The sequence below is a fragment of the Eretmochelys imbricata genome, chromosome 8 (genome assembly GCF_965152235.1).
Source record: "Eretmochelys imbricata isolate rEreImb1 chromosome 8, rEreImb1.hap1, whole genome shotgun sequence".
Taxonomy (NCBI): Eukaryota; Metazoa; Chordata; order Testudines; family Cheloniidae; genus Eretmochelys; species Eretmochelys imbricata.
This window is the reverse complement of record NC_135579.1, coordinates 104,555,831-104,582,534: the sequence shown is the minus strand read 5'-3', so window position 1 is coordinate 104,582,534 and position 26,704 is coordinate 104,555,831. Positions and strand designations below refer to the sequence as shown.

Here is a 26,704-nt window from a genome sequence, read left to right as displayed (position 1 = left end):
GGACCAGGGTTCTGGTTCTTGTAGGGGTGGAACTGCTGTCCCCCCTATGCCCTATGGTGGCAAATGGGCCAGTCTGCCCTCTTCAAAAGGCCTACAGCTAGCAAAGCACGGAGTACCCCTGAATGGCCCCACCTGACGTGGAAATAATCCCTCTCTTCAGCACCTTCCTCTCTAACCCCGGCCCAGGGGCTGGGGGGTGCAGTCAATTCATTCAGACTCACCGTTTCCCCAAGCACAACAGTGTCGGCTCCTGGTGGGAGTCCTTCACCAGCTGCTCCAGGGGGTTGGGGATCTGGCAGCTGGTGCATTCACCCTGGCAGTGACCATGTTCAGATGCAGAGGTGAGCCCTACCTGCCCTGTTTTCTGGTGATAGCCGGTCAGCCTGAGGAGCCCGTCTCCCAGTGGGGCGCCTTTCACCCGGTCTATGATAAACCCCAACCTCTTCCCCGCGTCATCATTCCTGGGCTCTCCCTGCTGGGGCTGTGTCTTGCGTTCCTGGGCCTCCGTCAACTTCCCGCCCCGAAGGGCTGCTCCACCATGCCTGGAAGGGTTTGGCCCGATTACTGATTGCTGGGCCCTGCAGCAGCCTCGCAAGGGCAGGGCTGGCTCAGCAGCAGGGTTTGGGGGAGCCCTGCCAAAAGCCAGGAGGGCACAGATGGAGTAGAGACCCAGTGGTGAAAGGCCCCAGCCCCCTTCCCTGTCTTCAGGGCCACTTCGGTGGCCATTCTCCCTTGGCCCTATGCTCTGGGCCGCCTCCCCTTACCCAAACGGGACTGGGACAGGCCAATGCGAGAGACGCTGGCCTCGTGGCCTGCAGCTGTGCGACCTGGGTCCTGCAAACACCAAACCAGGGGAAGGGGCGGCCAGCAGCCAGACTCCTCGTCATCCCCTCCAGGGCTGTATCTGGGGGGCACCCTGTGTCACCTGTTGAACTACAGGGGCAGGCTTTGCATGGGGCTGAGCTCTGAGCAGCAGCAGCCCCACAGAATGACCCTGCTACAGCGTGGCCCGTTACTGCCCCCGCACCCGCAGTGCGGAGAAAGACAGGCAGCCAACGGGGAGAACCAGACAATCCGACAGTCTTTACCTGCAAGGGCCTTGGAGTGGTCTGTGATCCCCGAGCTTCTGGGGTCCTACCAGGACCCGGACGTGGGGGGAAGAGAGGGGTAGGAAAGGGGGATGGGAAGAAGGGAGCGGCCGAGCTGGCTGCAGTACAGTGTACAGGATACGCAGGGGCTGCAAGGGTGTGTGCCGGTGTTAGGATACCTGGCGCTCTGTCCTGTGCTTCCCTCCCTGGGTCAGCAGCTCGTAGGTGGCGGAGGGACATTAAAGAGAAAGCCAGGGACCTGCTGCTGGCAGGGCATGGCCAGGCCCATCAGGATGGCACCAACCCCTCAGCCTGCTGAGGGCCAGCGCTGCGGGGCAGACTCGGAACAAGGGACACGCAGGCCGCTTTGTAGGATGAGGGGCTCATTGAATTAGCACCGGCCACGTTTCCGGCTTCATCACGTGGTGACTATTTATACAGCCCCTTCCATCCCAGGCAGGACAGAAGAGTAACCGGGAGGTTCCTTACGGAGCCAGGAAAGGGCTGCCCCCGCCAATGTCGGTGGGAAGGACCAGGGCAGCTAATGAGACTCAGCCCATGTGCGCATGGAAGGACAGGGCACTAGCTGCTAAGCTACAAAGATGACCTGGGAGAAGGCATGCGGCAAAGGCAGGGATGCTTGCAGTACGGGAACCCTGAAATCAGGGACAGGGTCACCCAGAGCAGAGAGCCCAGGGAGGAGAAATTAGCACGTCAGCGTCAGACAGAGACACACCCCAGAGAATCAGAAACAGCTTTTGTTAAGCAGTGACAGCCAGGGCTAAAACCACCAAAGGTGAGAAAGAGGAGCTGGACTCTCCCCAGGCTGGGATCCCACAGACCCGGGACCCCTCATTACTGATATTATTCACACGCCCGTCAGAACATGCCTGGAGGCCCACATGGAAAATCTATGCACACAGCCAATGGGTAGGGTCTCCCTTAACCTAATGTCCAAGTGAACCCACAGGCCCCTACCTTCAGCTCTGCTATCCCCAGGAGAAAACTCTGGGGGCTTCGCCATGTGCTGGGAAGGCCAATGAACCTGAGCACTGTCAAAGCAAGCGAGGGGAGCAAATTCCAAAGTGTGGGTGGGGGAAGGCTCTACCCCACCAAAGGAAAATGCCTGGATATGTAGAGCCAGGAGCTATGCAGATTGCTCATTAACACCAGCAGAGGATCTTGCAGCTGATGTTGACTGCTCAGAACGTGAAAGCAGCCTGAACTTGGGATAAAAACCTGGTTTGCAGCATTTGCAAGCTGGTAATGAATCTACAGCTCCTTCTTTAAGCATGGCTGCCCAGGCCAGGCGTCGTGCATTTGCAAGCAGTGATTGGTATGCACGGTCGGTCGTAGAATCACAGAAATGCAGGGCTGGAAGGGACCCTGAGAGGACATCTAGTACAGCCCCCTGCCCTGAGACAGGGCCAAATAAACCTAGACAGTCATTTGTACCTGCAAATTACAGAACGTGACCATCATGCCATGTGCTAACCCTGTCGGAGCACAGAATCTGGGCTGGACCCGCAGTGTGTACTCAAGCAAAGTTTCCAGCCGTGGGTGTTTTGCCTGCAGTCACGAGTGCTGGGTTTTAGCCTCTATCATTTACACGTGCAAATGGCTAAAAAATTGGGCACCTGGATTTAAAGGCCTTTAAAGAAAAAAAACACCAAAACCCTCATAGTGTGACCCCAAAAAAGGACATATTCAAACCATTCAGAGAACACACAGTCCAAAGGCCCAGAACCTCCTGCCACTGCATTCAAAGGCAAAACTCTAACTGACTACCCGCTGTGACGCGTGACTTTTTAAGTAGAGGTACAAGAAATAGTCCCATTACAATTCCTAAAACTGTTTTTCTACAACACGAGGCATGCACAGAACCTAGAGAAGCATGCCATGGGCCAGCACCTCCTGCCTTTTGTCCGTCTCTGTCTATTTGGTTTCTAAGCTCTCTGGCCAAGGAACTCACTCTGGATACATCTGTACAGCACCTAGGACAACAGGGCTCCGATTGCCTGGGGCCTGTGTACCTTACTGTAACACAAATACTCATTTCTATTACTAAAACTTGTTTGGGCTGGTCCCATAACTGACCGATGAGCCTGCCACCTATGAGTAATGCAGACACCCCAAAGGAGTGCTGATAAAACCCTATTCACCACCCCGTAGTGCCATGTATTATACAAACCCACATATGCACATTTACACGCATGCACGCTTCTTGGGCTATGTTTATGAGTCTTTTCATCCTTTTTTAATACTACGTTTTGAGCATTTCCCTGACTCAGGGTTAGGGGAAGGGAAATCCCATTCCCGGAGGGCTACTCCTGGAATGGGGGGGAAGGGCTGGAACATCCCCTTTCTCACCTTTGACTAGTTTTGTGCTGGACGGGTCGCTCCTGAATAGGAGGCGGGTCAACAAAGCCAGTGTAAGGAGGAGCAGAAAGGTACAGGCTGGTGGGGACAGGGTGGAAAGGGCGTTGGGTTGGAAGGCTGCCTGCAGGGGGTGCTGTGTGACGGGACCCCTGTAATCAAGAGAAGAAAGCACATTAATTACAGAAAGCTGCCAGGATGGAGGGCCCGCTCCTGCTACAGAAATAACTATCTATTGGAGCCGTTGCACGGACAGGAGGGGAGAAAGCTTCCAGGGTGACGTGATGCCATTAGAGGACTCACTGGGCAGCCAGGGTTGAATCTCCGAGCCCTGGATCGAAAAGCAGGAGCTGAGCAGAAAGACCCTGCCGGGAGACAGAGCACCTTGCTGGGCTTCAAATAGCAGGAGGCTTTGCGCCAAGTCTACCCTCTGACACCCGCCCGAGAGCGAGCCCGAGGCACATGGACACAGGGTGGAGTCCGTGCCGAGTGCCTCTCAGCGCGTGGGCAGAGCTAGGATAACGAAATCCAGGGGGAAATCTCGCCATTGCAGGCCGGCAACAAACCCTATGACCAGAGCACTTAGTACACTTCACAGGAACCCAGCCGGAGGAGACGAGCCCTCAGGGGCATGAGTTAGCTTCCCGCTCCAGGCTAAGCAGGGTGCTGTACAGGCCAGTGCTGGCATCAAACGCACAAGGGCTCTCGCTCACCGTGGGAGGGTACTGGTACATGGAGGCGTTGCCAGGATCGATCTCGGCCATCGACTGCACATCAGCGTCTCTCGCATTCACCACCCGAAGGTAAAGCTCCGTCTTGCCAGCCTGTGGGAGGAGCCAGAGGTCAGGTCTCAGGAGGGCGGGTCTGGGACTGGAGAGGTTTTATCACTCGGCTTTGGGCAATGCAAGGCCTGGAGCAGCCAGGCTGTTCTGCATTTCAGTGTCCACCATGTTTTGCTCTAGCCCGGTCTTAAAAACAGGGCTAGTGTTTGTTATTTCCACACTTGCTGAGCCCGGTAAGGGCTGGCGGGATTTTGCTGAAGCTTTAAGCGAATAGCTAACTGACCTCGAAGGTAACAGCACGAGAGCGTCACCCCAGAATGAGGAGGGAACGACCCAAAGAGGGGGAAGGGCAGGTGTCCTGGATCTCAGGAAGGCCTAGCAGCCTTGACTCTGCTCACCTGAGGGATCCCGTTCAGCTGCTCTGTTGTGAGGCCCGGCTGCACCGGAAGCAACCGGACCGGAATCTTCCATCGCCCGCTGATCAGCTGGTGGAGCTGGTCAAAAAGGTTGATTTTGGCCCATCCCCGGGAGGCCAGGCACTGGATCTCCTGCCCGTAGGCGTCGAAGCCCCCAGAGGCCTGCAGCTCCATCACCAGAGCGATGGAGGTTGAGGGCCGGACTCTGGAAGACACGGACGAGGGAAGCCAAGTTATGGACGGAGGTGTCACAGAAGCGGGCAGATCTCTCCTCGCCGCAGCCTCTCCACACCCTCCCTTCGAGGAGCTGCTCTCTGTGCATTGCCTGGTTCAGAGCGTAAGGTCTCCGGGGCAGGGACTGGTTCCTAAAGTGCCACACACATTTCCAAGCAGGGGGAACGGTTTCTGGATAATGGAAGTTGTCCGCAACATCTCGAAGAGCATTAATCAGCTCACTTCACACATGGCTGGGGCTCTCAAACAGGGACTGAGTCCCCCTCTCTCCGCCCCAGGTCAGCAAAGGCATTCTAGCAGCTCTGCCTAGGAATGCTAACCTAGCCCAGCATCAGGGCGGCAGTGCCCCGTGGGACAAAGCTCGGGCACCCCTCCTGTAGCCCGCCATGCAATGCTGTACAAAGGAACGTAGGATCTGCTGTAGCAGATCAAACCACTGGCCCATCCAGTCTGGGGTGCTTTTTCCAACAGTGACCAACACCAGATGCCTCAAGGGAAGGGAAAGCAGATGACACCCAGCTGATTTTGCAGCGCTGTCCATTGAGGGAAAGTGTTCCTTGTCCAGCTGTTCCCAACCACCCGTTAAAGAGACATCTGGGGTAGCAGGGCAGGAAGAAGAGGGTTAAATTTGTTCCATACATGGAGGAAGAAGGTGGTAGCCGTTTGCCAACACAGCTCACCTTGGGACCGGCTGTTTAGTTGATAGGATTGCACGGTTGCCTCTCTGCCCGTCTACTACATACGGTGGGGACTGGACCATTTGGCAGTAAGCCACAGGGAGAGGGGTTGGCTTGCCCATCTCCTGCCCGTTACGGTAAAGCCCGGCCACTAGGCAAACCTGGAAGAAGGTAGGGTCCAAGCCCAGCAGGAAGTCGTAGAATATCACAAAGCCGGCCCTGTGAGGGAGGGAGAGGAGGCAGAGAGACAGGTGATGAGAACCTTCTGCACTGCACAAGCATCAATAGATGGGGAAACTGAGGCACAGAGCGGCGCCCTAGCTACTAGGCCACACTCCTGAAGGCAGATGTTAACTGCAGTGAAAAGCTCCTAGGTATCTGGTGGAAGCTCCCCCTGCTAATGTGGGTCATTTACCAGCAGCAGCCTTTGAAGAGAGCTTGTTCCAATGACCCTACTACACAGAGGAAGCATTTGATGCCTGGCTCCCCACAGCTGGGCTAAGGCCAGAGGTGGAGAGCAGCAGCTGCAGTTTTCCAACGGGGGTTGTTAACAGTTCTTGCTGGGGAGACACGAACCAGCTCTCTCGTGCCCTGTTGCCTTTCTCCGGCTGAAGCAAGCTGGTTAACATGTTCTCAACCCCCCAGGGCAGCTCATGATGGCCAGTTCCCAGGACACCTCCTACAAAGCAGAGTGGGAATTGCAGCAAAGGATTATGGGACATAGGGGTGGCTGGCCAATGACAAGACACGTACGCTGGGTCATACGGAGCAGGTCCCAGGGCGTCCGGAGGGTCCAGCAAGTGTCTGCTGAGATGGGTCTGAGGCCCCATTCGCTCCTGCAACAGGCAGAAATAGCATGAAGAGCTTCCAGACTGGCCCCTGTGCATCACAAACAACAGCGCGGAGCAGCCGTTCAGCCAGACACCGGGCTGTGACTGCTAGACCTCACCTGCTGCCCACAGAGCCCCAGCCCTGCCGCAGGGCGACTCGGGGTCAGAGACGGAAAGACTGGTTAAGTACGTGATCTAGCGGGAGGCGATTGCACGGTCTCCCACAGCCCAGTCTGGGGCTGCTTTGACAAAGCACCTCGCTTTGCTGCACTGGCTCTGCGGGGCTGGCAGCAGGAGAAAATGTCTTTGGGTCAGGGATGTGCAGGGAGCAGGCAGGGTGGGTGGGACAATGACAGTGTCACATTTCTGGCCATGCAGATGTTAACCTGCCATGTGGAGACCTGGAGACAAGTGGCATGCTGTGCACACGTGGGGTTCGGGGGTAGCTGTCAGAGTCACAACAGACAGACACCTGGGGGTCCACAGCTAACCATCCACCAGGTGCTCTGAATGCACAGTCACACCCAGCTTTCTGCGAGGGATTTTGGATCATGCTGTCCAGGCAGTATTTCCTACAGTGAGCAGGACTGTAATTACAGCTACCATTAGAGGGCACTCAAAGCACCGTGGGAACTATTAGCACATGCCGGGGTTTGGGCACTTGGGAGCCACACAGAAGACCCACAAAAAGAAAAGGACGACTTGTGGCACCTCAGAGACTAACAAATTTATTTGAGCATAAGCTTTCGTGGGCTAAAACCCACTTCATCAGATGCACGCAGTGGAAAATACAGTTGGAAGATACACACACACACAGAACATGAAACAATGGGTGTTGCCATACCCACTATAAGGAGAGTGATCAGGTAAGGTGAGCTATTACCAGCAGGAGAGAAAAAAAACCTTTCATAGCGATAATCAGGGTGGCCCATTTCCAACAGCTGACAAGAAGGTGTGAGTAACAGTAGAGGGGAAAATAAGCATGGGGAAATAGTTTTACGTTAAAGCTCATGCTCAAATATATTTGCTCATCTCTAAGGTGCCACAAGTCCTCCTAGTTCTTTTTGCGGATGCCGACTAACACGGCTGCCACTCTCAAACCTGTCACAGACGACCCGGTACACCTGGACGTGGCTGGGAGGTTATGGTCTTCAGGAAGCCAGAGCAGAAACACCCTGGGAGCTGGTCTGCACATGAGCTTTTCTTTAGTCAGGAACTGGAACACCAGGAGGGGACCAGATCCTGGATTATTTCAGCCCCATAAGTGCCTCCTGGAGACATTAAAAGTCAGCTACCAAGGCAAAAGGAGACCTGGTGGGCCCCGCCTCCCATCCCCAGGGAAAGGACTCTCACCACGAAGGGGAGCTCACGCAGGCCTGGCAGAGGCAGGGGCGGGGGAGGTGGCCGGGGCGGGGCCACTGGCGGCGGGAGCATGGGTGGCGACCTCCTCCCAGCCCGTCGGGGCTGCGTCCTCTCTGCGCCATGTCTCAGCATCCCGATCTCGGCGTGCAGCTGAGCCGTCCCCATGGTGTGCACCCACTCCTGCCCCACCAGCTCTTTGTCCAGAGCGCCTGGGGGAAGGGAGCCAAAAAGCAGAGGGGAGGCGCACTGCCAAGCAGCCGTGCAGCCTGAACGCAGGGCACCATAATGGGTCCTGGGCCACCTGGGCCACAGGGAAAGGGAGGGAGGGGAGCAGGCAGCCCAGATGCCCCGCTCCCTGCGCTGGCTCCCCATTCATCCTCACTGGGCTGCGCTCTGATGGATTCCTGCTCTCCCCACCCTGCCCCCAGGGTACCGCAACCCCAGCGTGCACGGCACCCAGGAGCACGCTCACAAAGCTGGGCGCAAGGAGTTCTTGGGGCAGAGCTCCCAGCTGCAGGAGATCGGGAGCACAACACAAAGCTCATCTGTTGGCATCCGCCTTTCCTTGACCAAGGAGACAGCAACTCTCTGGCCAGCAAGTCCTTCCTGCCCTTAGTTCTCTCCACTCAAGGACAGGGCGATGTACGAAACTGAGCAGGGGGGTGCAAGGAAAGGGACCTACGGGGATATCACTGACCCTTCACGTCCTCGCACCCAGTGAGCCCATGTCCCAGTGACTGGGGCAGCAGGGATAGGGAAAGATAAACAATAACGTATGCGCAGGGACACCCATCCCAGCCAGGCACCGGCCCTACTGCAGATGCCCGCAGCTTCCCTTCACTGTCATGGTCGTGAGCGGCCCACAAGCTGGCGCCCTGTCATGGCATCAGGGGCGATGGGCAGAGCACAGCGCCTACCGCAACCAATATCACCTCCCTCGCCTGGCCTTGGACAGGGCCATCGGGCCATCGGCTCCCGCACCAGGGCTGCTGTTGATTAAGTTAGCTCTTGGTTGGTGTTTTATGAGACATGTAACTGGAAAACGTCTGCACTGCCCTAAATAGCTCCCGCCAGCAAGAGCTGTGTGCCATAGCATTACCATAGCTTATTTAATGACCCCCCACCATGGGTCTTTGGCAAGGACTGACTCTCCGACCTTCAGCACCAAAGCACAGGCCTCCACCACTAGAGCTGAGGGAGTGACACCAATAACTAGCAGCAGTAGTAGGTTCTTTCCCTCTGTGTGGTGTCTGCAGAGGACACCACATGCATCCCAGGATGCATTATTGACAGCCCCCTCCCCCAGCGCGCTGTGGTATCAAAGCATCAACGCCGGCCCCACACAAGGAATGTAGCAGCGGCGACCAGAACACCCTCACTCATCTGGGTGCTGAATCCTGGGCCCCTGGCAAGGGGCAGGTTGGTGTCATGTTCGGAAGTGATGGCTAGTGTATTTACATATACACCCGCAGCCGCCAAGGGAGGGGGACACAGACCACACCGGGCCAAGCCCGGGCCGGTGTCAGAACGGTGCAGAGGGCTGGCTGACAGCCCGGGGGAAAGGGCAGCACGTTTCCAGGACACCCTGGGATTGGTACGGTCCTGGAAACGGAGCTGAACTAGGTCACTCTAGCTGTGCAGCCTGCTGCGGCCTCTGGATGGAGGCGGAGATGCGGTGTGACCTGGCAGCTCTTGGCCACAGTATCACGGAGGTGACTGCTGCACTCTCGCAAAGGTACCCCACACCCCACTACACTGCAGCCGCTGTGATGCCACCAACAGCCGGCCCTGTTCAGGCGCTCTCAGGGATCCCTCTGGGCCACGTGCTCTGTGCTGCGGAGAGAGGCTGGACATGCCCTGCTTACCGTCATCTGCCCTTCTCTTGTCCCTCTGCATCTTCAGCTTAAAGAGCTCGTCCTCCAGCCGCTGATTCTCCAGCTCCACAGCCAGCAGCTCTGCGTCCAGGCCCCCGTGTTCTGCAATCACAGCAAGCGGGGACACTCACAGTTACACACGGGAAGAGCTGTGCCAGGGGCAGGGAGAGAGCAGGAGGGACTTGCACCTTCCACTGCCAGGCGCCAGCTGGGAGGATTCGAACTCAGACCCATGTCCTTGGCTTGCATGCAGGGTAGGAGTGTGGCGGCCTCTGAGGTTAGTGCTTTGCAGCTGTTCTGGTGCACAGTGACGTGACGTTAATGCTGCACCTCAGTGTGCTAATCCCAGGCTCCCAGACACCTGGAACAAGCGCCACTCCCAGGGGTCCCTGGAGAAGGGGCAGGAGGGACTTACTTTTCTTCCGCTCCTTGTGTTCCTGCCTCCCAGCCGCCCTCTCCAGTGCCGTGGCCTCCACCTGCAGGTCGTACATCTGTGCCAGAACGGCAGGGTTGCTCCCTCCGCCCTGCAGGTAGGCCAGGTGCAGGGCTCTGAGGGGAAGCAGAATGGAGTCAGGCCCCTGGCAGCCTACGTCTGAGGGAGCCTCTCTCAGCCAGGGGTGACTGAACCTCATGTGCACCCCCACCCCAGGCCCGACACAGTCCTAGTGGAGAGCTGCTAAGCTGGAGGGCTAAGGGCCAATCCGGCCTGGCCCCAAGATGCTGGGCTAGATGGGACCTAGAAGGCCATTTCCATCTCTCCATCCTGAGATCCACAGCAGGAGCGGCCCCATTTAACTGCACCAGGGTCTCCCCAGTTACAGAAGTGCAGGGTTGGCCTGGGCCCCCACTGCTTCGGTGGAGCCGCTGGCAGCGGGGCTTGTGCGCACCTTATTTCCGAGGAGAGGGGTCCAGCAGCCGGAGGGAACGGGATGAGACTGATGGAGACCTTCCCGCCCGCCTTCCCCACGGCCTCGGCTGCGTTGGTACGGCTGTCTGGCTCCAGCCTGCTTCTGAAAATGGAACCAAAGCAGGGCGGGGAGTGAGATCTACCTGGGTTGCCGCTCCCCATCAGCATTTCCCCTCTGGTCCCTGTGCTTCATCTCCTAAATCAAACCTACGGCAGGAGCTGCCCTGAGACAGGAAACACGGTGGAGCCCAAAGGTCCCTGGGATTATCTCGGAGTCTTTGGCGGACAGGAGAAAGGAAGCCAGCATGGCCGAGGGATACCTCCCTCCCCATCTGTATTATCATTAGCTTTGACCTCAGTTGGCACCTGTCCCTTCACACGCAGACCCAAGGCCATCTCCTCCACAGCTCCCACTGGCTGGAGCAGCCCCCGTGTGTCCATCTCCGTGAATTCTCAGATCCCAGCTGGAGGGTGAGGTCCCCTCCCCTTCTGCTTTCAGCCTTGTGCCTGAGAGCTCCCCTCATTCACCATGGAGAGCTCCTAACTCCAAGGCTGGGCTCAGACTGACACCTCACACAGCTCTTCAGGCACCTCAGGGCCCAGGGAGCGTCCAGGGATCCAGGCACCCACCATCAGCATCTAAATCTGGAGTCTGGGCCCAGGAGGTCTGTGCACCTGCTCTCTGGAACTGAGTTCGACTTGTGACCGTCCCTTCTCCTGCACTGTTTAACTCTGTGGAGCATCCTGGGGCCCGGTCAGCTCCCAGGGGGTCTGTGTGCCAGACTGTGCTGACAGATCACAGCATCAGCCCCACTCCCCTCCCAGCCTCTCCCCTGGCTGGGTCTAGGGTGACCAGATGTTCTGATTTTATAGGGACGTCCCAATTTTGGGGCCCTTTTTCTTATATAGGCTCCTATTACCCCCCTGTCCCGATTTTTCACATTTGCTGTCTGGTCACCCTAGCTGGGTCCCTTCTGAATTGGTATCCTCCTTCCAGCGAACTCCTGCCCATCCACGTGGTAGCAGCACAAGCTCTTCCTTCCACTGGGAAGCAAGAGACACACCTCCTGCCAGGCCCGGGGATCAAGAGACCAAAGAGCAGGGCATGGTGGCGGGCTCCCCCAGCTCCACAGCAGCACCATGCTGCCCCCACACTAGGTGAGGACACTTGTTGGGTCCTCACCTCCAGGCTGCAGCCTGCATGAGCCCAATCTGGTCTCTCAGAGCATCCAGCGCCAGCTGGTTCTTCCCCTCCTGGGCCTTCAGCTCCAGCAGCAGCTGCTCGATGTACGTGGTGGAAGAGTTGCTGACGGCCAGCTCCGACAGGCGCCTGCGGATTTCTGCGGGACACACAGGGATAACTTCACCGCACAAGACTACAGTCGGTCCACCAGGATCCCCGCCTCTCTGCCAGGCCACATCACACACACAGTCCAGTCTCCCTGCCTCCCACCTGACTGCATCTGGATCTCCCTCCAGCACATCCCAGGACGCTGAACGCAGCTCTGGTTGCTGGAGACCCAGCTGGGGTGTGTGACCCTAACCAATGGGAGTGGGCTTCTCCCATCCATTTAGCAACATCCCCCTCTTCTTTGGGATGCCCAGGCTACTGGGAACCGTGCGTCAGCCCAGTCAAGGCTGCCTGTCTGCATTCACCTGCCTCCCAGGATACTCCAGACTCGCTGCCCCACTGCTAATGGGAACAAGTATGAAGGGGAGAGAATTCAGCATAGGGGCAACATGCATGCTCCCCTCCTCCTACCCTCTCCCTGCTGCTCCAGATGCTGGTTCCTGGCCTGGATATCAGCCACCTGGTGCTCGTGCGCCTTTGCTATCTCCTGCAGCCGCTCCCTGTACCCCTGCTGGTGGGAAATCCGACGGCTGGCATCCTCCTGGAGGACAAGCAAAGCCCACAGGAGCAGAAGGCATAACACCACAAGAGCCGATTCTAGTCAAACTCCGTGCAAGGGTGGAGGAGCCCATGGGGTGCTGAGGACGACCCCATTCTAGACAAGCTCAGAAAGCCCTCGACTGGCTCAGCCAGGGAGGGGCGACAGATGTGCTGTCTGCCCAGTTCACATGTAGAGAGTCAGGCACCGGGTTAGAGGCCCAGATTTTGACAGGAGGAGGCTGGGAGCGAGGCGGGGGTGGGGGTCCCAGCTCTGGAACTGCTCTCCATGCTGAGCCAGTAGCGTCAGGGTACAGCACAAGGCTCATCCCTTCAGCTAACAAGGCGAGACAGGACGCACGGGGGCAGTTCTAGCTACCTGTGGGTCTCGTTAAGTTTGCAGAGTTGCCAACTCTCACCACCTGGGGATTTTCTTAAAGCCGAAAGCTTTGCCCTGCCAATAACCTCCTCTCTCACACACCCTAGAGTGGCTTCAGCACCATCCACTGAGAGAAGGCTGTTGGGTCTACAAAACCCAGGATGATGGTATGTGTTTATGAGCCACATCTGCTGGCCCCCTATCTTTTAACTAGGTACATATGTACAGTCGCTCTCGCAACAGGAGTGACTTCAGGCCTCCGCAGACCTGGGCAGGATCTGACCCAGTGACCAAGACTTCTCTCTGTATCCCAATGTCCAAGGCGTTCCACCCTCTTCTGCACGGGTTCTAATTGCCTCCCATTCCCTGCATATTTCTCAAATCACAGAGTTGCCCTTGCTTGGTTTTACCTCTGGCTTTAAGGGCTGGAGAGTAGGGACAGTGTCCTCCAGAGACATCCTCAGTTTGTGGAACTGTTAAAAGAAAGAGAAGTGATCATGTCCTGACAGACATTCCCTCCTTCTGTATCAGCACAATATAAAAGCTAGGACAGGGACCCAGAGGTAGCTAGGGGTTGCTGATGCATTAAACCCCTTCAAAGGTTCTGGTGAGAGAATTAACTCAGCTAACCCTGAAGACCCTTTAAAGGTACAAAATGAGTGACTGAATCTTGCACCACACACGCACCGCCCACTGTTATCTCATGTCCCTAGAAATGTCATGGGTCTTTTGCTAGCTTTTCAAATCACCCCATGATTTTCCCAGAACCCCAAAATATATCAGCTAAGAAGCCAGGGCCACACTTATGGACGCAAAGTGTAGCAACCTGCATGGAACCCAGCGGGAGGAGCACAGGTTGCAGGAGGGAAGAGTATGAAGAAAGCACCAGGCCGTCAGTCTGTGTGCACATGGCTGCAATACACTCGCTGCAGTTGCAGCACCTCTGTAAATAGTGCTCTTAATAAAGAACTAATTTAGTTTTACACACATGGCGTCTTTTCATGATATTACCCGGCACACAGCACAGGAAACACAAAGGGTCACTCCCGCATTCACCCGGTGCTGTGGCATGCAAAGCAGCAATGGGGACTCCTGGGTTCGTGCTCCCCTCAATGCCCTGCTTTTTAACAGCCCTTGAAAATGCACGGGACTCAGATATGCATCGCAGGAGCGTGTGGAAAGGGGCAGCAGCCTCCCTCACCCATACAGGATGCTCAGTTGCCAGAAGCGTCCGTAACCCATTCCCTGATTCCGTCTATGGGCCCGTGAAATGGGGATCTGTGGGCTGCACGGAGGAGCCACGGTTGGGGACAGCGGAGGGTGAGGACCCAATGTAAAGAAGCGGGGAACTCCAAATTCCAGCACAACAGTCACCATTGCTTGCACTCAGTACCTCTTCAGCCAACTTCCTCAAGGCCTGGCTCTCCGAGGGGCTCCCTTTAAGCTTGTAGCCTCCGAGCAGGTTCCTCTCACGGTGGCTCAGGAAGTCCTGCGGCTGCTGCCCCAGACGGACTCTCCTCACTTGCGGGCTGCTCAGCTGCCGCCGCTGGACCAGGAAGCAAAGGACCACAGCGGGGGTGAGCGACAAACACATGGGCCCATTAATGTGGGTGTGGGAGGGGGGGCCGGGGGCCATGGCCTGGAGCAGCAGGCCTCAGACTAAGACCGGGGAACCCCTGCACAGTGCCAACACACTGGGTCTCCCACCTCCAAGACTTGGATCCGTGCAGCTGTAATGGATTCTTAGACTGACACTGTACTTCAAACCAGGGGTTCTCACCCTTTTTCTTTCTGAGTCAGGAGTTTTCAGGAGTTTTGCCACTGACATCAATAGGGCCAGGATTTCAGGCAAGGGATACATGCACCACGGTCTGAGAACCGCTGCCTTCCACTGCTTTGGAAATCTCCGGCTTCATTTCTGTGTGGCCAGCTGCATGTGAGGATGATCCCCGTTCTCACCTAAAGGGGCCGCTGCTTTAGCCCAGAGCTGGGGCAAAATAGCTAAATCTGATTACCTGCCCCACCACACCCGCCAGGCCTCCTCCCAAAAATGCAACACACCTGGTTAATCCCCCGCTGCAATATCTATATGCCCTCCAGGACAAGGGACGGGCTGAATCTCCAAGTGACAGCCACATGTCCTCCTGTGCTGGGATACACTGTTCGCAGCAGGAAGTGGAAACTGTATGGGGAAAGCTCTGGTGATGGGACTGGGTGGCAGGGATGAGGTGCTGGGCTCAGCCTCTCACAAGAACATAGAGCATTTTCCAAGCCCCCTGTGAACATTCATCAAGTCTCAAGGCCCCACAGCGAGGTGGGCAACTACCATTATCCCTGCCTCACAGGTGGGGGAAACTGAGGCACGGAGAGGGTAAGTGAGTCATCCAAGTCCACAGAGCCAGTCAGTGTCAGAGCCAGGACTAGAATTTAAGCAACAGCCAATTCCTATAGTGATGGGTGCCAGCATAAAAACCCCAGTGAGATAGATAGATCTACAGAGCTTGCAGCTCAACGCTCAGACCACTAGACCGGGCTGTCTCTCTACCAGCACCTCTCAGCCTGTGGGGCTGTGACCAGCACGTATCTGGGGAATAGAGGTGGTAATTCTACAGCTTGTTTAGGTTCTTTTATTGTGCCCACCCAGCAAGGTACCTGAGCACCCCACAGCTCTGAATCTTGGTGCTGTCTGCCCGGCAGGGACATTACAGAGCCCATGGGATACCCGCTGCAGTGAGAACAGTGTCTGGAGAGGAGTGTTGAATTTTGGCAGCACGTACTATTTAGCCACCACTCGGCACCCCAGAGGTGGCTGCATTTTCACAGAGCTATCGAGCATTTCAGGAGGGAAAGCCCTGTAGAAATATAAGCTATTACAACGGAATCAGAGGGGGGAGGGATTATTTGCATCCGGATCCCTTCTGGAGTCTGTCCGGCTTATTTGTTGCACCCAGCCTGTGGAATTCAAATGCAGGAGGCTTTGGGGAATGGACTGGGAGCGGGCAGGGCTGGATTACCCACTTGTTCGCTTACACGCTGCCATCTCCTAGCAACTCAGCAGACAAGCCTGGTGCAACACTAGGTTTCCGTTGGGGAGTGAACAGCACTTTCCAAGGCTGGTTCATGCCAGGGTTCACACCCACTGCCAAGTGCTGAGCTGAAGAGAGCTTCTCTCTCTTCCTAACGGCTGGGTGCAACACAGGGCCTCCAAGGGCTGCCTGCTGGTGAATGCACCATCCCCTCAGCAGGGGAGAGAGAACACACTGAAGGGATAGGAGGAAACCCTCTCCCAGAGGTCCCAAGCTGGGTGGGGTCCCCCCATTGTGCTAGGGGCTGTACATACATACAGTGAGGCAGTCCCTGATTACATTAAGAACATAAGAATGTTCAGATGGCCCATCTAGCCCAGTCTCCTGTCTTCTAACAGCGGCCAGTGCCAGGTGCCCCAGAGAGAATGAACAGAATGGGTAATCATCAAGTGATCCAGCCCCTGTTGCCCATTCCCAGCTTCTGGCAAACAGAGGCTAGGGACACCATCCCTGCCCATCCTGGCAAATAGCCATTGATGGACCTACCCTCCATGAACCTATCCAGTTATTTTTTGAACCCTGTTATAGTCTTGGGCTTTCACAACATCCTCTGGCAAAGAGTTCCACAAGTTGACTGTGCGTCGTGTGAAGAAATACTTCCTTTGTGTTTGTTTTAAACCTGCTGCCTTTTAATTTCATTTGGTGACTCCTAATTCGTGTGTTATGAGGAGTAAACAACACTTCCTTATTTACTTTCTCCACACCAGTCGTGATTTTATAGACCTCTATCACGTCCCTCCTTAGTCGTCTCTTTTCCAACCTGGAAAGTCCCAATCTTATTAATCTCTCCTCACATGGAAGCTGTTCCATACCCCTAATCATTTTTGTTGCCCTTTTCTGAACCTTTTCCAATTCCAGTAGATCTTCTTTGAGATGGTGTGTCCATATGTGCACGCAGTATTCAAGGTGTGGACGTACCATGGGTTTATATAGAGGCAATATGATATTTTCTGTCTTATTATCTATCCCTTTCTTAACGATTTCCAACATTCTGTTTGCTTTTTTGGCTGCCGCTGCACACTGAGTGGAGGTTTTCAGAGAACTGTCCACAATGACTCCAAGATCTCTTTCTTGAGTGGTAACAGCTAATTTAGACCCCATCATTTTATATGTATAGTTGGGATTCTAAACAGATGAGAAAAACCAATGATCCAGAACTGTTAGAATTAAATCAAGATGAAAAATTACCTGAAAAAACAACTGAGTGTGTGCCCTTTTTTGGTTCATTATGATTTATCCCCAAGGTTTGGGGGTTTGTTCCCTAATGTATGAAGATCCCACCCCCTTCCAGAAGTGTGTGCTTTTTCCTGCTTGCTTTGTACATTAGAATTTCAGATCTCTTCTGCCCTGGAAACCTCTATGGATGACTGGGTTTATGACAGCAAGATTTCTGAGAAAGGAGAACCTGACAGAGGGCGAGTGCATTTTAGCCAGATTGTTTCAAGCTCTTTGGTTTTGTTAACTCCTATTTAACTCAAACATCTAGCAGACAAAAGTCTCTTTGCTAAGGATTCAGCACCTCCTGTCTTTCGGTTTAGGGCTAAGAGAGTTCCCAGTCCACTTCTCTGCATCAGCCAAGATGTTCTCCAGCACGACAAGGAAGGAAAGACTTACCATTCCTGATATTTCTAAGGAAAACAGGCTTAAAAGAAAATTCTATTCTGGCTTCTTTCTACATCTCAAAGCAGGGGGAAAAAAAAGGGGGGGGGGAGGGGAGGGGAGGGGAAGAGAACAAGCCCATTGGAAAGAAACAAACCAAGCAGTAAGTGAAGTCTATGAAGAAGCCCAGTCCAGCTGGTTGCACCGTGCTGAGGAAGGGACTTGGGAACCTTCCTTCTTTTCATGCTTGGGGCCTGCTCCAAAGACATTTCCCATGCTGCATGCTGGGAATAAAACCTCCCAACACTCCCTCCAAGGCACTTCTTTGCCATATTTCTGGGGTCTAGCTACCAGTGGGGAGGCAATGAGCAGGGGTGGTGCCTGGTTAGCCGCACATCCCTGAAGACCAGCCCTTGATGCAGGAAAGGGCTTAGATTACCGTGTGGTCTGGAGTCTCTGTGTTCCTGGGCATCTTCCTCCCCTGCAGGCCATGCTGCTCCTGGTGTCTGGCATGGAGAGAAAAGGAGTCACCTGCTGCCTGACTGCCAATGCAGAACTTCTCCACATGCTTGTCCAGCAGATGCTTGGAGCGGAAGCCCATGTCGCAGCTCGGGCAGCGGAAAATCCTCACGTCCGTCATGCTGCATGGGAACAGGGGCCACAAAGTGCCTGGTTCTCCTAAGGGGGGTTTCCCCCAGGTCCGCCCTGGAGCAGAGTCAGATAAACAGATGATGAGCCTTTAGATGGCGGTTTCCCTCCTCAAGGTAACTCACTAACCCTCCCCAACAAGATGCAGCTCAGCGTCATCATAATTTCCCAACCTGCTCTAATTATTATCCCCATTTTAAGGATGGGGAAATAGAGGCACAGAGAAACCAAGGGACCACAACTGGAGTTGGTGTCAGAACTGGGATTAGAGCTTGCGTGAGCCTGGCTCTTAGCCCCAAGCTCAGTCCACCAGACCTCGCTGCCTGAGACGGGGGGGCACCAGGGTGTAAAAAGATAGACACACACCGGGACAAAACATAAATAAAGTTACTAGGGACACTCCCCAGTTTGGGGGTGGGGGAGAGACCAAGCTTCCCTCTCCCCAGTTAGATGCTGCAGCCATGTCCTTGCCCAGGATGCCCCAGCAACTGGGGCAAATTAACATTTATAGGGCTTCAGGTTTCCTAGGTGTCTAATGAACCTGCTCTCCTGCTCTCCAATTTCCTAAAGGTGGGGGAGGGATGGGAAGACTACCTCCTCCCCCTTATTTTTTGGTCTTGCTGCATCAGGCTGGGAGAGGGGGGGAGACCAGCCTATTCTTGCCCTGGCATGGGGCACAGCTGCCTGCCAACGCCTTCTACCAAGCCCCCCAGTTCAGGGGCAGAGACTCATCGGCCACATGGCTCCAGTGAGATTGCGATTCAATCAAGGACTGACCTGTGCTGCGGCCGAGTTGGTTGTAAGGGTCCCATGCGGGTACTGCCGAGCTCTGGCTTCAGGGCTGTGAGCTGCAGTTGCTAGACTGGTAACCGGGGGTGGTACCAGCCCAGTGGTGTGAAGGGGGAAGGGACAGGAGCTGAGGAGCCAGGCCTGTTAGCAACGGGAGGATTACCATGGCTGTGGCCTGTTTGTGTTTGGCCAGGCGGCCATTGGTAACAGGGTCGCTGGCAGAACAAGAGGTTCCTCGCATTGAAGAGAGACAAGCTGGTTTGACCGTCAGAGCAACACAGGAGAGAGGGACGAGACAAACAGAGCAACAAGCCCCACTAAGCCATCTTTTAAGGACTCTTTATGGGGGAATTGCCATTCAAGGGCTCTCCCTTAAAGAACTGACAGCCTGGCAGAGGCTGGGAGTGAGAGGATGATGCCTGCTGCATTGTCAACGAAACCCAGACGCCCTGAAATGAGAAAACTGTCCCTGTTCGTTGGGAAGAAGGGCTGCCCAAGCAGGTGCACAGACAGTGCAGCCTTTGGGGATCCCAAAACAAAAGTACAGAAGAGAAAGTTTAATAAAACCCTTGCCCAGCCTAAGGGCCACCTTAGGAGGAGCTTGAGGGACACAGCGCGGTTCCTCTTTATGCAAGCAGCTCACGAAGGTGAGTGATCCTGCCAAGGCCTGGATGTGACTGAACCGGATTCCCAAGAAGAGGACCCTCCCCCCCGAAAAAGCATCTCAGGAATATTTTGGCAGAGCACCCATTGCATGGAACGACACCAAACGACACATTCTGTTACACCCAGGCTACCTTGCCGACTCCAATGCAGTGCATACTGAATTTCCCATAGCCTCGTGCAACTTTGCAAGAAAGGTCATGAGAATTTACCAGCACCCATGTTTTTAGTGATGAAAACATAGTACTTACCCAGCCACACAAATGAATTGCCCTAGCTCAGGAGGAGAGCAACGTTTTGTAAAAATGGCATAGTGCAAAGAGACGCATCTAGAACAAAATCCCCAACTATCAAAGTCTCATTTCTTTAGACCTCAGCTTCTTTAAGTCCTGCATCATAAACGGCACTTGATGTGATTAGTAAGGGGCACAGAAGTGCTGTTCTCCAGCAGTCGGACATCGAGACTCTATGTAAAGGAGAGGGGAGTGCAGTGACCATCTCTGCACCATGGCACTTGCTGACATACCGAGTTAGTGGGGAGATGTGATGAGAGGCAGGAGTTAGGCTTCCCAACCTTGTTTTAATGGGAATAGACTTGATCATTAGATATTTATAAATGATCCAACCAAGACTTCCCTTTATCCCATCAGGCCTTTAACCTCCCTATAGCCCTGAGGCTGTTAGCTCCCCTAGTGAAGTACGCAGAGCCAAGAAGCAGTTTTTATTTAGGAGAGGTTCCCAGTGCCTTTATGTGGGCAGCTGCAGGCCCCTTGCTCTGCAGTTGACTACAGCAATGCACAACACATTGAACCTGTTTTCAAAGCCAAGGAGGTAAAATAGGACGATTAGCTGAGTTAAAGGGTCACTTCAGCAGTTGAGCTGCAGGGGGAGCCTGGAAGTGCAGTGAAGAACATACAGTAACAGAAAAAGTTACCTGCTAGCAATGAGAATGCACCAAGGGAAAACCTTCATGGAGCTGACATGGCCTCAGATTCCTTTACACATTGCTGAATGTATGAGAGAGAGATCAACAGGAATCCAACCCTCCCTTTACAAACCCCCTCAATGTCTCTGGCAGTCTGCTACTCAGAGCTATACTGGTTGAGCTCCCCTGTAGTTGTCCAATGTCATTCTTCATTGCCCTCTGCTAGATTTAACACATTGTTTGCAAAAGTTTGAGGGCCTGAAGATAACACTCTAAACACAAGGAAAAGCATGCAAGAGCCTGGCCCTGCTGCCCCCTTTCTGTCCCCCTAGAAGTTATAATTACAGTTGTTCATAACAAAATCTAGTCACTGCCCTACTCGTTAGCAGGCTACAGAAGTCTGTATGATTGAGATCAGTACCAAGAGCTCTACAGAATTGTGAGCCTTTGACTCAGCTCATCAGGAGAACGGGGCTTGTTGAGCCTGCAAAACTACCCAGGATGGATGGAGTTGGTTTGAGGTGAACTCACTCATCCCTCTGGAATGCTCAGTGCATCCCATCTTCTTTACTTCAGACTAAGTTCTAAGGAGGTATCACCTTTAGGATTTGCGTACTGTACACAACAGCCCAAACCTTTCCTTGGAACAACACAATAATTCATCTAAAAAGCCAGTGCTACTGGTGAGAAACCCAGCATCCTCTTCCAGTGTTTGGAATTCTTACTAAACTGCTATCCTTGTACCCTGTTGTATTTGGTATCTACCTCTGGCTAATGGGTTCCTGATAAGCCTAGACCCTGCAATCTGGCTGCTGGGTTGGCAAATCAGCTTGTGCAGTAACTGAGGTTCTTGGAGATGGTTGTCCAAAGTGAGCGTCTGCAGCTGACTGCTGTTCCAAGGCATAACGTTTGGTGAAAGTATGGGGCGATGCCCATGTAGCTGCTTTACAAATGTCAGTGATGGGTACATGTTTGAGAAAGGCTATGGATGTGGACATAGCTCTAGTGGAGTATGTGCAAAGTCCAGAAGGAACTTGCAGATTGTAATTTTGGTAACATATCTGGATACAATTAGAGATCCATTTAGAAAGTCTCTGTTTGGAAATGGGGGTTTGGCCTCTTGATCATACTGTTGTGGACACAAATAGTCTGGACGATTTTCTGAATGTTTTTGTTCTCTCTTCATAGAATGCCAGTGCTCTGCGGACGTCTAGTGTATGAAGGGACACATCCCTGTTATTGGCGTACGGCTTGGGAAAGAATACAGGTAAGTGAATGGGTTTGTTGAGATGGAAGGAAGAGGCGACCTTGGGTATGAATTTAGGGTGTGGGTGTAGGATGACTTTGTCCTTGAGGAATGTGGTATGAGATGGGTGTGCCATTAGGGCACCCAACTCTCCCACTCTTCGTGCTGATGGGATAGCTACTAAAAAGGTGACCGTCATGGATAAGTGTAGGAATGAGCAGATCAATAGCGGTTCAAAGGGTTTGCCCATCAGGGCACGTAGAACAAGGTTGAGGTCCCACATAGGGGTCTGGTCCCTTAATGTGGGATAAGTGGTCTCTATACCCTTGAGAAAATGCTTAGTCAGTGGATGGGTGAAAACAGTGAGTCCGTCCACCTTGTCGTGAAAGGTGGTGATGGCTGGTAAGTGTACTCTCAGTGATCTAGTTGAGAGGCTTGACGTTTTTAGTGTCAATATGTAATCAAGGATATTGGGTAATGGGGTCGATTGTGGAATGATTTGCTTGTCTCTGCACCAGACAGAGAATCTTTTCCACTTGCGTGCATATGTTTTTCGTGTGGAGAGATGTCAGCTGTTAAGAAGAATGTCTTGGACCTTCTTGGAGCAGCATGTTTCAAGTTCTGTCATCCCTGGATTAGCCAGGCTTTAAGATGAAGTGTTGGAATGTTGGGGTGATGGAGGTGTCCTCTATCCTGGGTCAGTAGGTGAGGAAGGAGGGGAAGGGTTCGTAATTTGACACGTGTAGGACATGACTCAACAGGAGGATCGGGGGGAAGGCGTACAGGAGTGGGGCCTCCCAAGGAGTTTTGTCCCAGTTTCGCTCGGGAGCAGTATTGTGGGCATGTGGCATTGTGGGTTGTGACAAAAAGGTCTATTGAGGGGAATCCCCGTTGTCGGACTACAGTTTGCAGAATTTGTGGGTCTAGTTCCCACTAGTGTGTCCATAAGAAGTTCCTGCTGAGGTCTCGTCTGCTGTGGCATTCTGGTTTCCAGGTAGGTAGGATGCCGTGATGTGTATGTTGTTGGAGATGCACCATTGCCAGAGGTGAACTACTTCTGTGCAGAGCAGGTAGGATTGGGCCCCTCGTTGGCGATTTATACAAAACATAGTCGCCAAATTGTCTGTGAGAATCTGGACAGTTTTGTTGCGGATCGGGGGAGAAAGTGATGGCAGGTGTTTTGAACTACTTAGAGCTCCAGAAGATGTATTTGGAGATTTGACTCCTCTAGGGACCATTGGCCCTGGATGATGATGTCGGCCAAGTGTGTCCCTCACATCCTACCAGAGGCGTGTCCGTGGTGATAGTGACTGATGGGGTTTCCCTCTGGAAGGGAACGCCTGAGCAGACCTTTGTTTTGTCCACCATGTGTATTTCAAGGAATCCCTGTTGAGGTTACAGGGACAAACCATCCCGATGAGTCGAAAGAATAGTAAATATGGCAGGCGACCAGCTTGGCTTAATGGTGAAATCCTAGCGGATCTTAAACATAAAAAAGAAGCTTACAAGAAGTGGAAGGTTGGACATATGACCAGGGAAGAGTATAAAAATATTGCTCGGGCATGTAGGAATGATATCAGGAGGGCCAAATCGCACCTGGAGCTGCAGCTAGCAAGAGATGTCAAGAGTAACAAGAAGGGTTTCTTCAGGTATGTTGGCAACAACAAGAAAGCCAAGGAAAGTGTGGGCCCCTTACTGAATGAGGGAGGCAACCTAGTGACAGAGGATGTGGAAAAAGCTAAATGTACTCAATGCTTTTTTTGCCTCTGTCTTCACGAACAAGGTCAGCTCCCAGACTGCTGCGCTGGGCATCACAAAATGGGGAAGAGATGGCCAGCCCTCTGTGGAGATAGAGGTGGTTAGGGACTATTTAGAAAAGCTGGACGTGCACAAGTCCATGGGGCCGGACGAGTTGCATCCGAGAGTGCTGAAGGAATTGGCGGCTGTGATTGCAGAGCCATTGGCCATTATCTTTGAAAACTCGTGGCGAACGGGGGAAGTCCCGGATGACTGGAAAAAGGCTAATGTAGTGCCAATCTTTAAAAAAGGGAAGAAGGAGGATCCTGGGAACTACAGGCCAGTCAGCCTCACCTCAGTCCCTGGAAAAATCATGGAGCAGGTCCTCAAAGAATCAATCCTGAAGCACTTGCATGAGAGGAAAGTGATCAGGAACAGCCAGCATGGATTCACCAAGGGAAGGTCATGCCTGACTAATCTAATCGCCTTTTATGATGAGATTACTGGTCCTGTGGATGAAGGGAAAGCAGTGGATGTATTGTTTCTTGACTTTAGCAAAGCTTTTGACACGGTCTCCCACAGTATTCTTGTCAGCAAGTTAAGGAAGTATGGGCTGGATGAATGCACTATAAGGTGGGTAGAAAGCTGGCTAGATTGTCGGGCTCAACGGGTAGTGATCAATGGCTCCATGTCTAGTTGGCAGCTGGTGTCAAGTGGAGTGCCCCAGGGGTCGGTCCTGGGGCCGGTTTTGTTCAATATCTTCATAAATGATCTGGAGGATGGTGTAGATTGCACTCTCAGCAAATTTGCGGATGATACTAAACTAGGAGGAGTGGTAGATACGCTGGAGGGGAGGGATAGGATACAGAAGGACCTAGACAAATTGGAGGATTGGGCCAAAAGAAATCTGATGAGGTTCAATAAGGATAAGTGCAGGGTCCTGCACTTAGGATGGAAGAATCCAATGTACCGCTACAGACTAGGGGCCGAATGGCTAGGCAGCAGTTCTGCAGAAAAGGACCTAGGGGTGACAGTGGATGAGAAGCTGGATATGAATCAGCAGTGTGCCCTTGTTGCCAAGAAGGCCAATGGCATTTTGGGATGTATAAGTAGGGGTATAGCGAGCAGATCGAGGGACGTGATCGTTCCCCTCTATTCGACATTGGTGAGGCCTCATCTGGAGTACTGTGTCCAGTTTTGGGCCCCACACTACAAGAAGGATGTGGATAAATTGGAGAGAGTCCAGCGAAGGGCAACAAAAATGATTAGGGGTCTAGAACACATGACTTATGAGGAGAGGCTGAGGGAGCTGGGATTGTTTAGTCTGCAGAAGAGAAGAATGAGGGGGGATTTGATAGCTGCTTTCAACTACCTGAAAGGGGGTTCCAAAGAGGATGGCTCTAGACTGTTCTCAATGGTAGCAGATGACAGAAAGAGGAGTAATGGTCTCAAGTTGCAGGGGGGCAGGTTTAGATTGGATATTAGGAAAAACTTTTTCACTAGGAGGGTGGTGAAACACTGGAATGCGTTACCTAGGGAGGTGGTAGAATCTCCTTCCTTAGAGGTTTTTAAGGTCAGGCTTGACAAAGCCCTGGCTGGGATGATTTAACTGGGAATTGGTCCTGCTTTGAGCAGGGGGTTGGACTAGATGACCTTCTGGGGTCCCTTCCAACCCTGATATTCTATGATTCTATGTGAGCGAGTCTTTCACTCTGCTGGGCATTGTAAGCCATCTGTTGATTGAGTCTCTGTGAGGAACGTAGACAGTGTGTAGCCAGGTTTGTAGACATCTCATACGCAGCCTGGCATGTTTCACAACAAATGTGGTAGCCGACATGTGTCCGAGTTGTAGGAACATTTTGGCGGACGATTGTGGGCTGTGTCTTACCGTTACGGTTAGGGTTAAGGCAAGAAACGGTGGTTGGGGTAGCCATGCTGATGCCGTGACACAGTCGAGGTGTGCCCCTATAAAGTCTAGTTGTGGGGTTTGGGGTCAGGGTGGATTTCTGTAGGTTGGTTTGTAACCCTAGGTTTGTAAATAGGGTTAGAGTGGTGTGAATAGCATGGACTGTCTCGTCTTATGTCAGTGCTTTTAGCAGGCAGTCATCTAGATAGGGGAATGTGGTCACACCCTGCTTGCGAAGGTGTGTTACTGCAACGGCCAGTACTTTGGAAAATACCCTCGCAGCCATGGAGAGGCCAAAAGGAAGTACCTTGTATTGGTAATCCAATAGGTTGTCCAGAGTGAATCGTAGGAATCTCCTGTGCGCCAGGTGGATAGTGACATGAAAGTAAGTGTCCTGTAGGTCGAGGGTCAAGAGCCAATCTCCTTTCTCCAAAGCCGGAATTATGGTTGCTAGGGTTACCATCTTGAAGCGCTGCGTTCTCACAAACTTGTTCAGTTTGCGCAAGTCCAGAATGGGCCTCCATCCGCCTGTTTTCTTCAGAATGAGAAAGTAATGTGAGTAAAACCCCTGACCCCGTGCTGAACCGGTACTGGTTCCAGAGCACCTAACTGCAGGAGATGGTTTGTTTCCTGCTGTAATAGATACTCGTAAGATGGGTCCCTGAAGAGGGATGGGGAAGGGGGTGGGTAGGTGGAATAGAAAGAAAGGGGATAGAATAGCCCTTCTGTATAATTTCCAGAACCCACTTGTCTGAGGTGATGGTTCTCCAGACTGGGTAAAAGGGTGTAAGGCGGGCCCCAAATGGGCTGGAAATTAGAGGTGACTCTGGAATTGGAGAATGTGGGGTTCTCGTGTCCTCGACCAACACTTCAAAACGTTTGCCTAGAAATGGGCGGTTGAGACATAGACGACTGCTCCTGTGTCCGACGGTGTCTCGTCTGGGGCTGCTTGTGGCGTCGGTCATAATGTCGTTGAGGCTGGGTGTCTGGGGCAGGGCGGAATAGTTGGTTATAGAATCTGCCGTTTCTTTTTGTTCGCAGGGACATAGATTCCAAGTGCCTTTAGTGTCACACGGGAGTCTTTCAGGGTGTGTAAGGAGACGTCCGTGCTCTCTGCAAACAATTTTTGCTCCTCAAAAGGTAAATCCTCTACTGTCACCTGAAATTCCCGGGGAAAGCAGGAGAGATGGAGCCATGAAGCCCTCTGCATGACAACGGACGGGGCGATGGAGCAGGCCGCTGTGTCAGCAGAATCCAGAGAAGCCTACAGGGTCGTTCGGGCAATGAGGAAA

At 53.4% G+C, this 26,704-nt stretch overlaps 1 protein-coding gene across 1 annotated transcript; it reads right to left on the bottom strand.

The window, feature by feature from the left end:
• Nucleotides 1-217: 217 nt before the first annotated feature.
• On the bottom strand, nt 218-18,138 carry CCDC17 (coiled-coil domain containing 17). Its single transcript, XM_077825385.1, has 15 exons — nt 17,938-18,138; nt 14,207-14,359; nt 13,224-13,286; nt 12,309-12,438; nt 11,730-11,886; nt 10,527-10,649; nt 10,055-10,188; nt 9,631-9,741; nt 7,757-7,974; nt 6,327-6,409; nt 5,577-5,792; nt 4,645-4,867; nt 4,178-4,288; nt 3,459-3,616; nt 218-542 (listed from the first exon to the last, which is right to left on the bottom strand). Exons 1-15 carry the CDS (start codon nt 18,136-18,138, stop codon nt 218-220), a joined length of 2,406 nt encoding a protein of 801 aa, XP_077681511.1.
• Between the last annotated feature and the right edge of the window lie 8,566 nt (nt 18,139-26,704).

Coding starts and splice junctions, on each gene's coding strand:
- CCDC17 (XM_077825385.1), bottom strand. CDS start 18,138: ATGACGGACGTGAGGATTTTCCGCTGCCCGAGCTGCGACATGGGCTTC. Junction 5,793..6,326: donor CCTGCTCCGTATGACCCAGC/GTACGTGTCTTG, acceptor CCTCCCTCACAG/GGCCGGCTTTGTGATATTCT. Junction 3,617..4,177: donor TGTACCAGTACCCTCCCACG/GTGAGCGAGAGC, acceptor TCTTGATTACAG/GGGTCCCGTCACACAGCACC.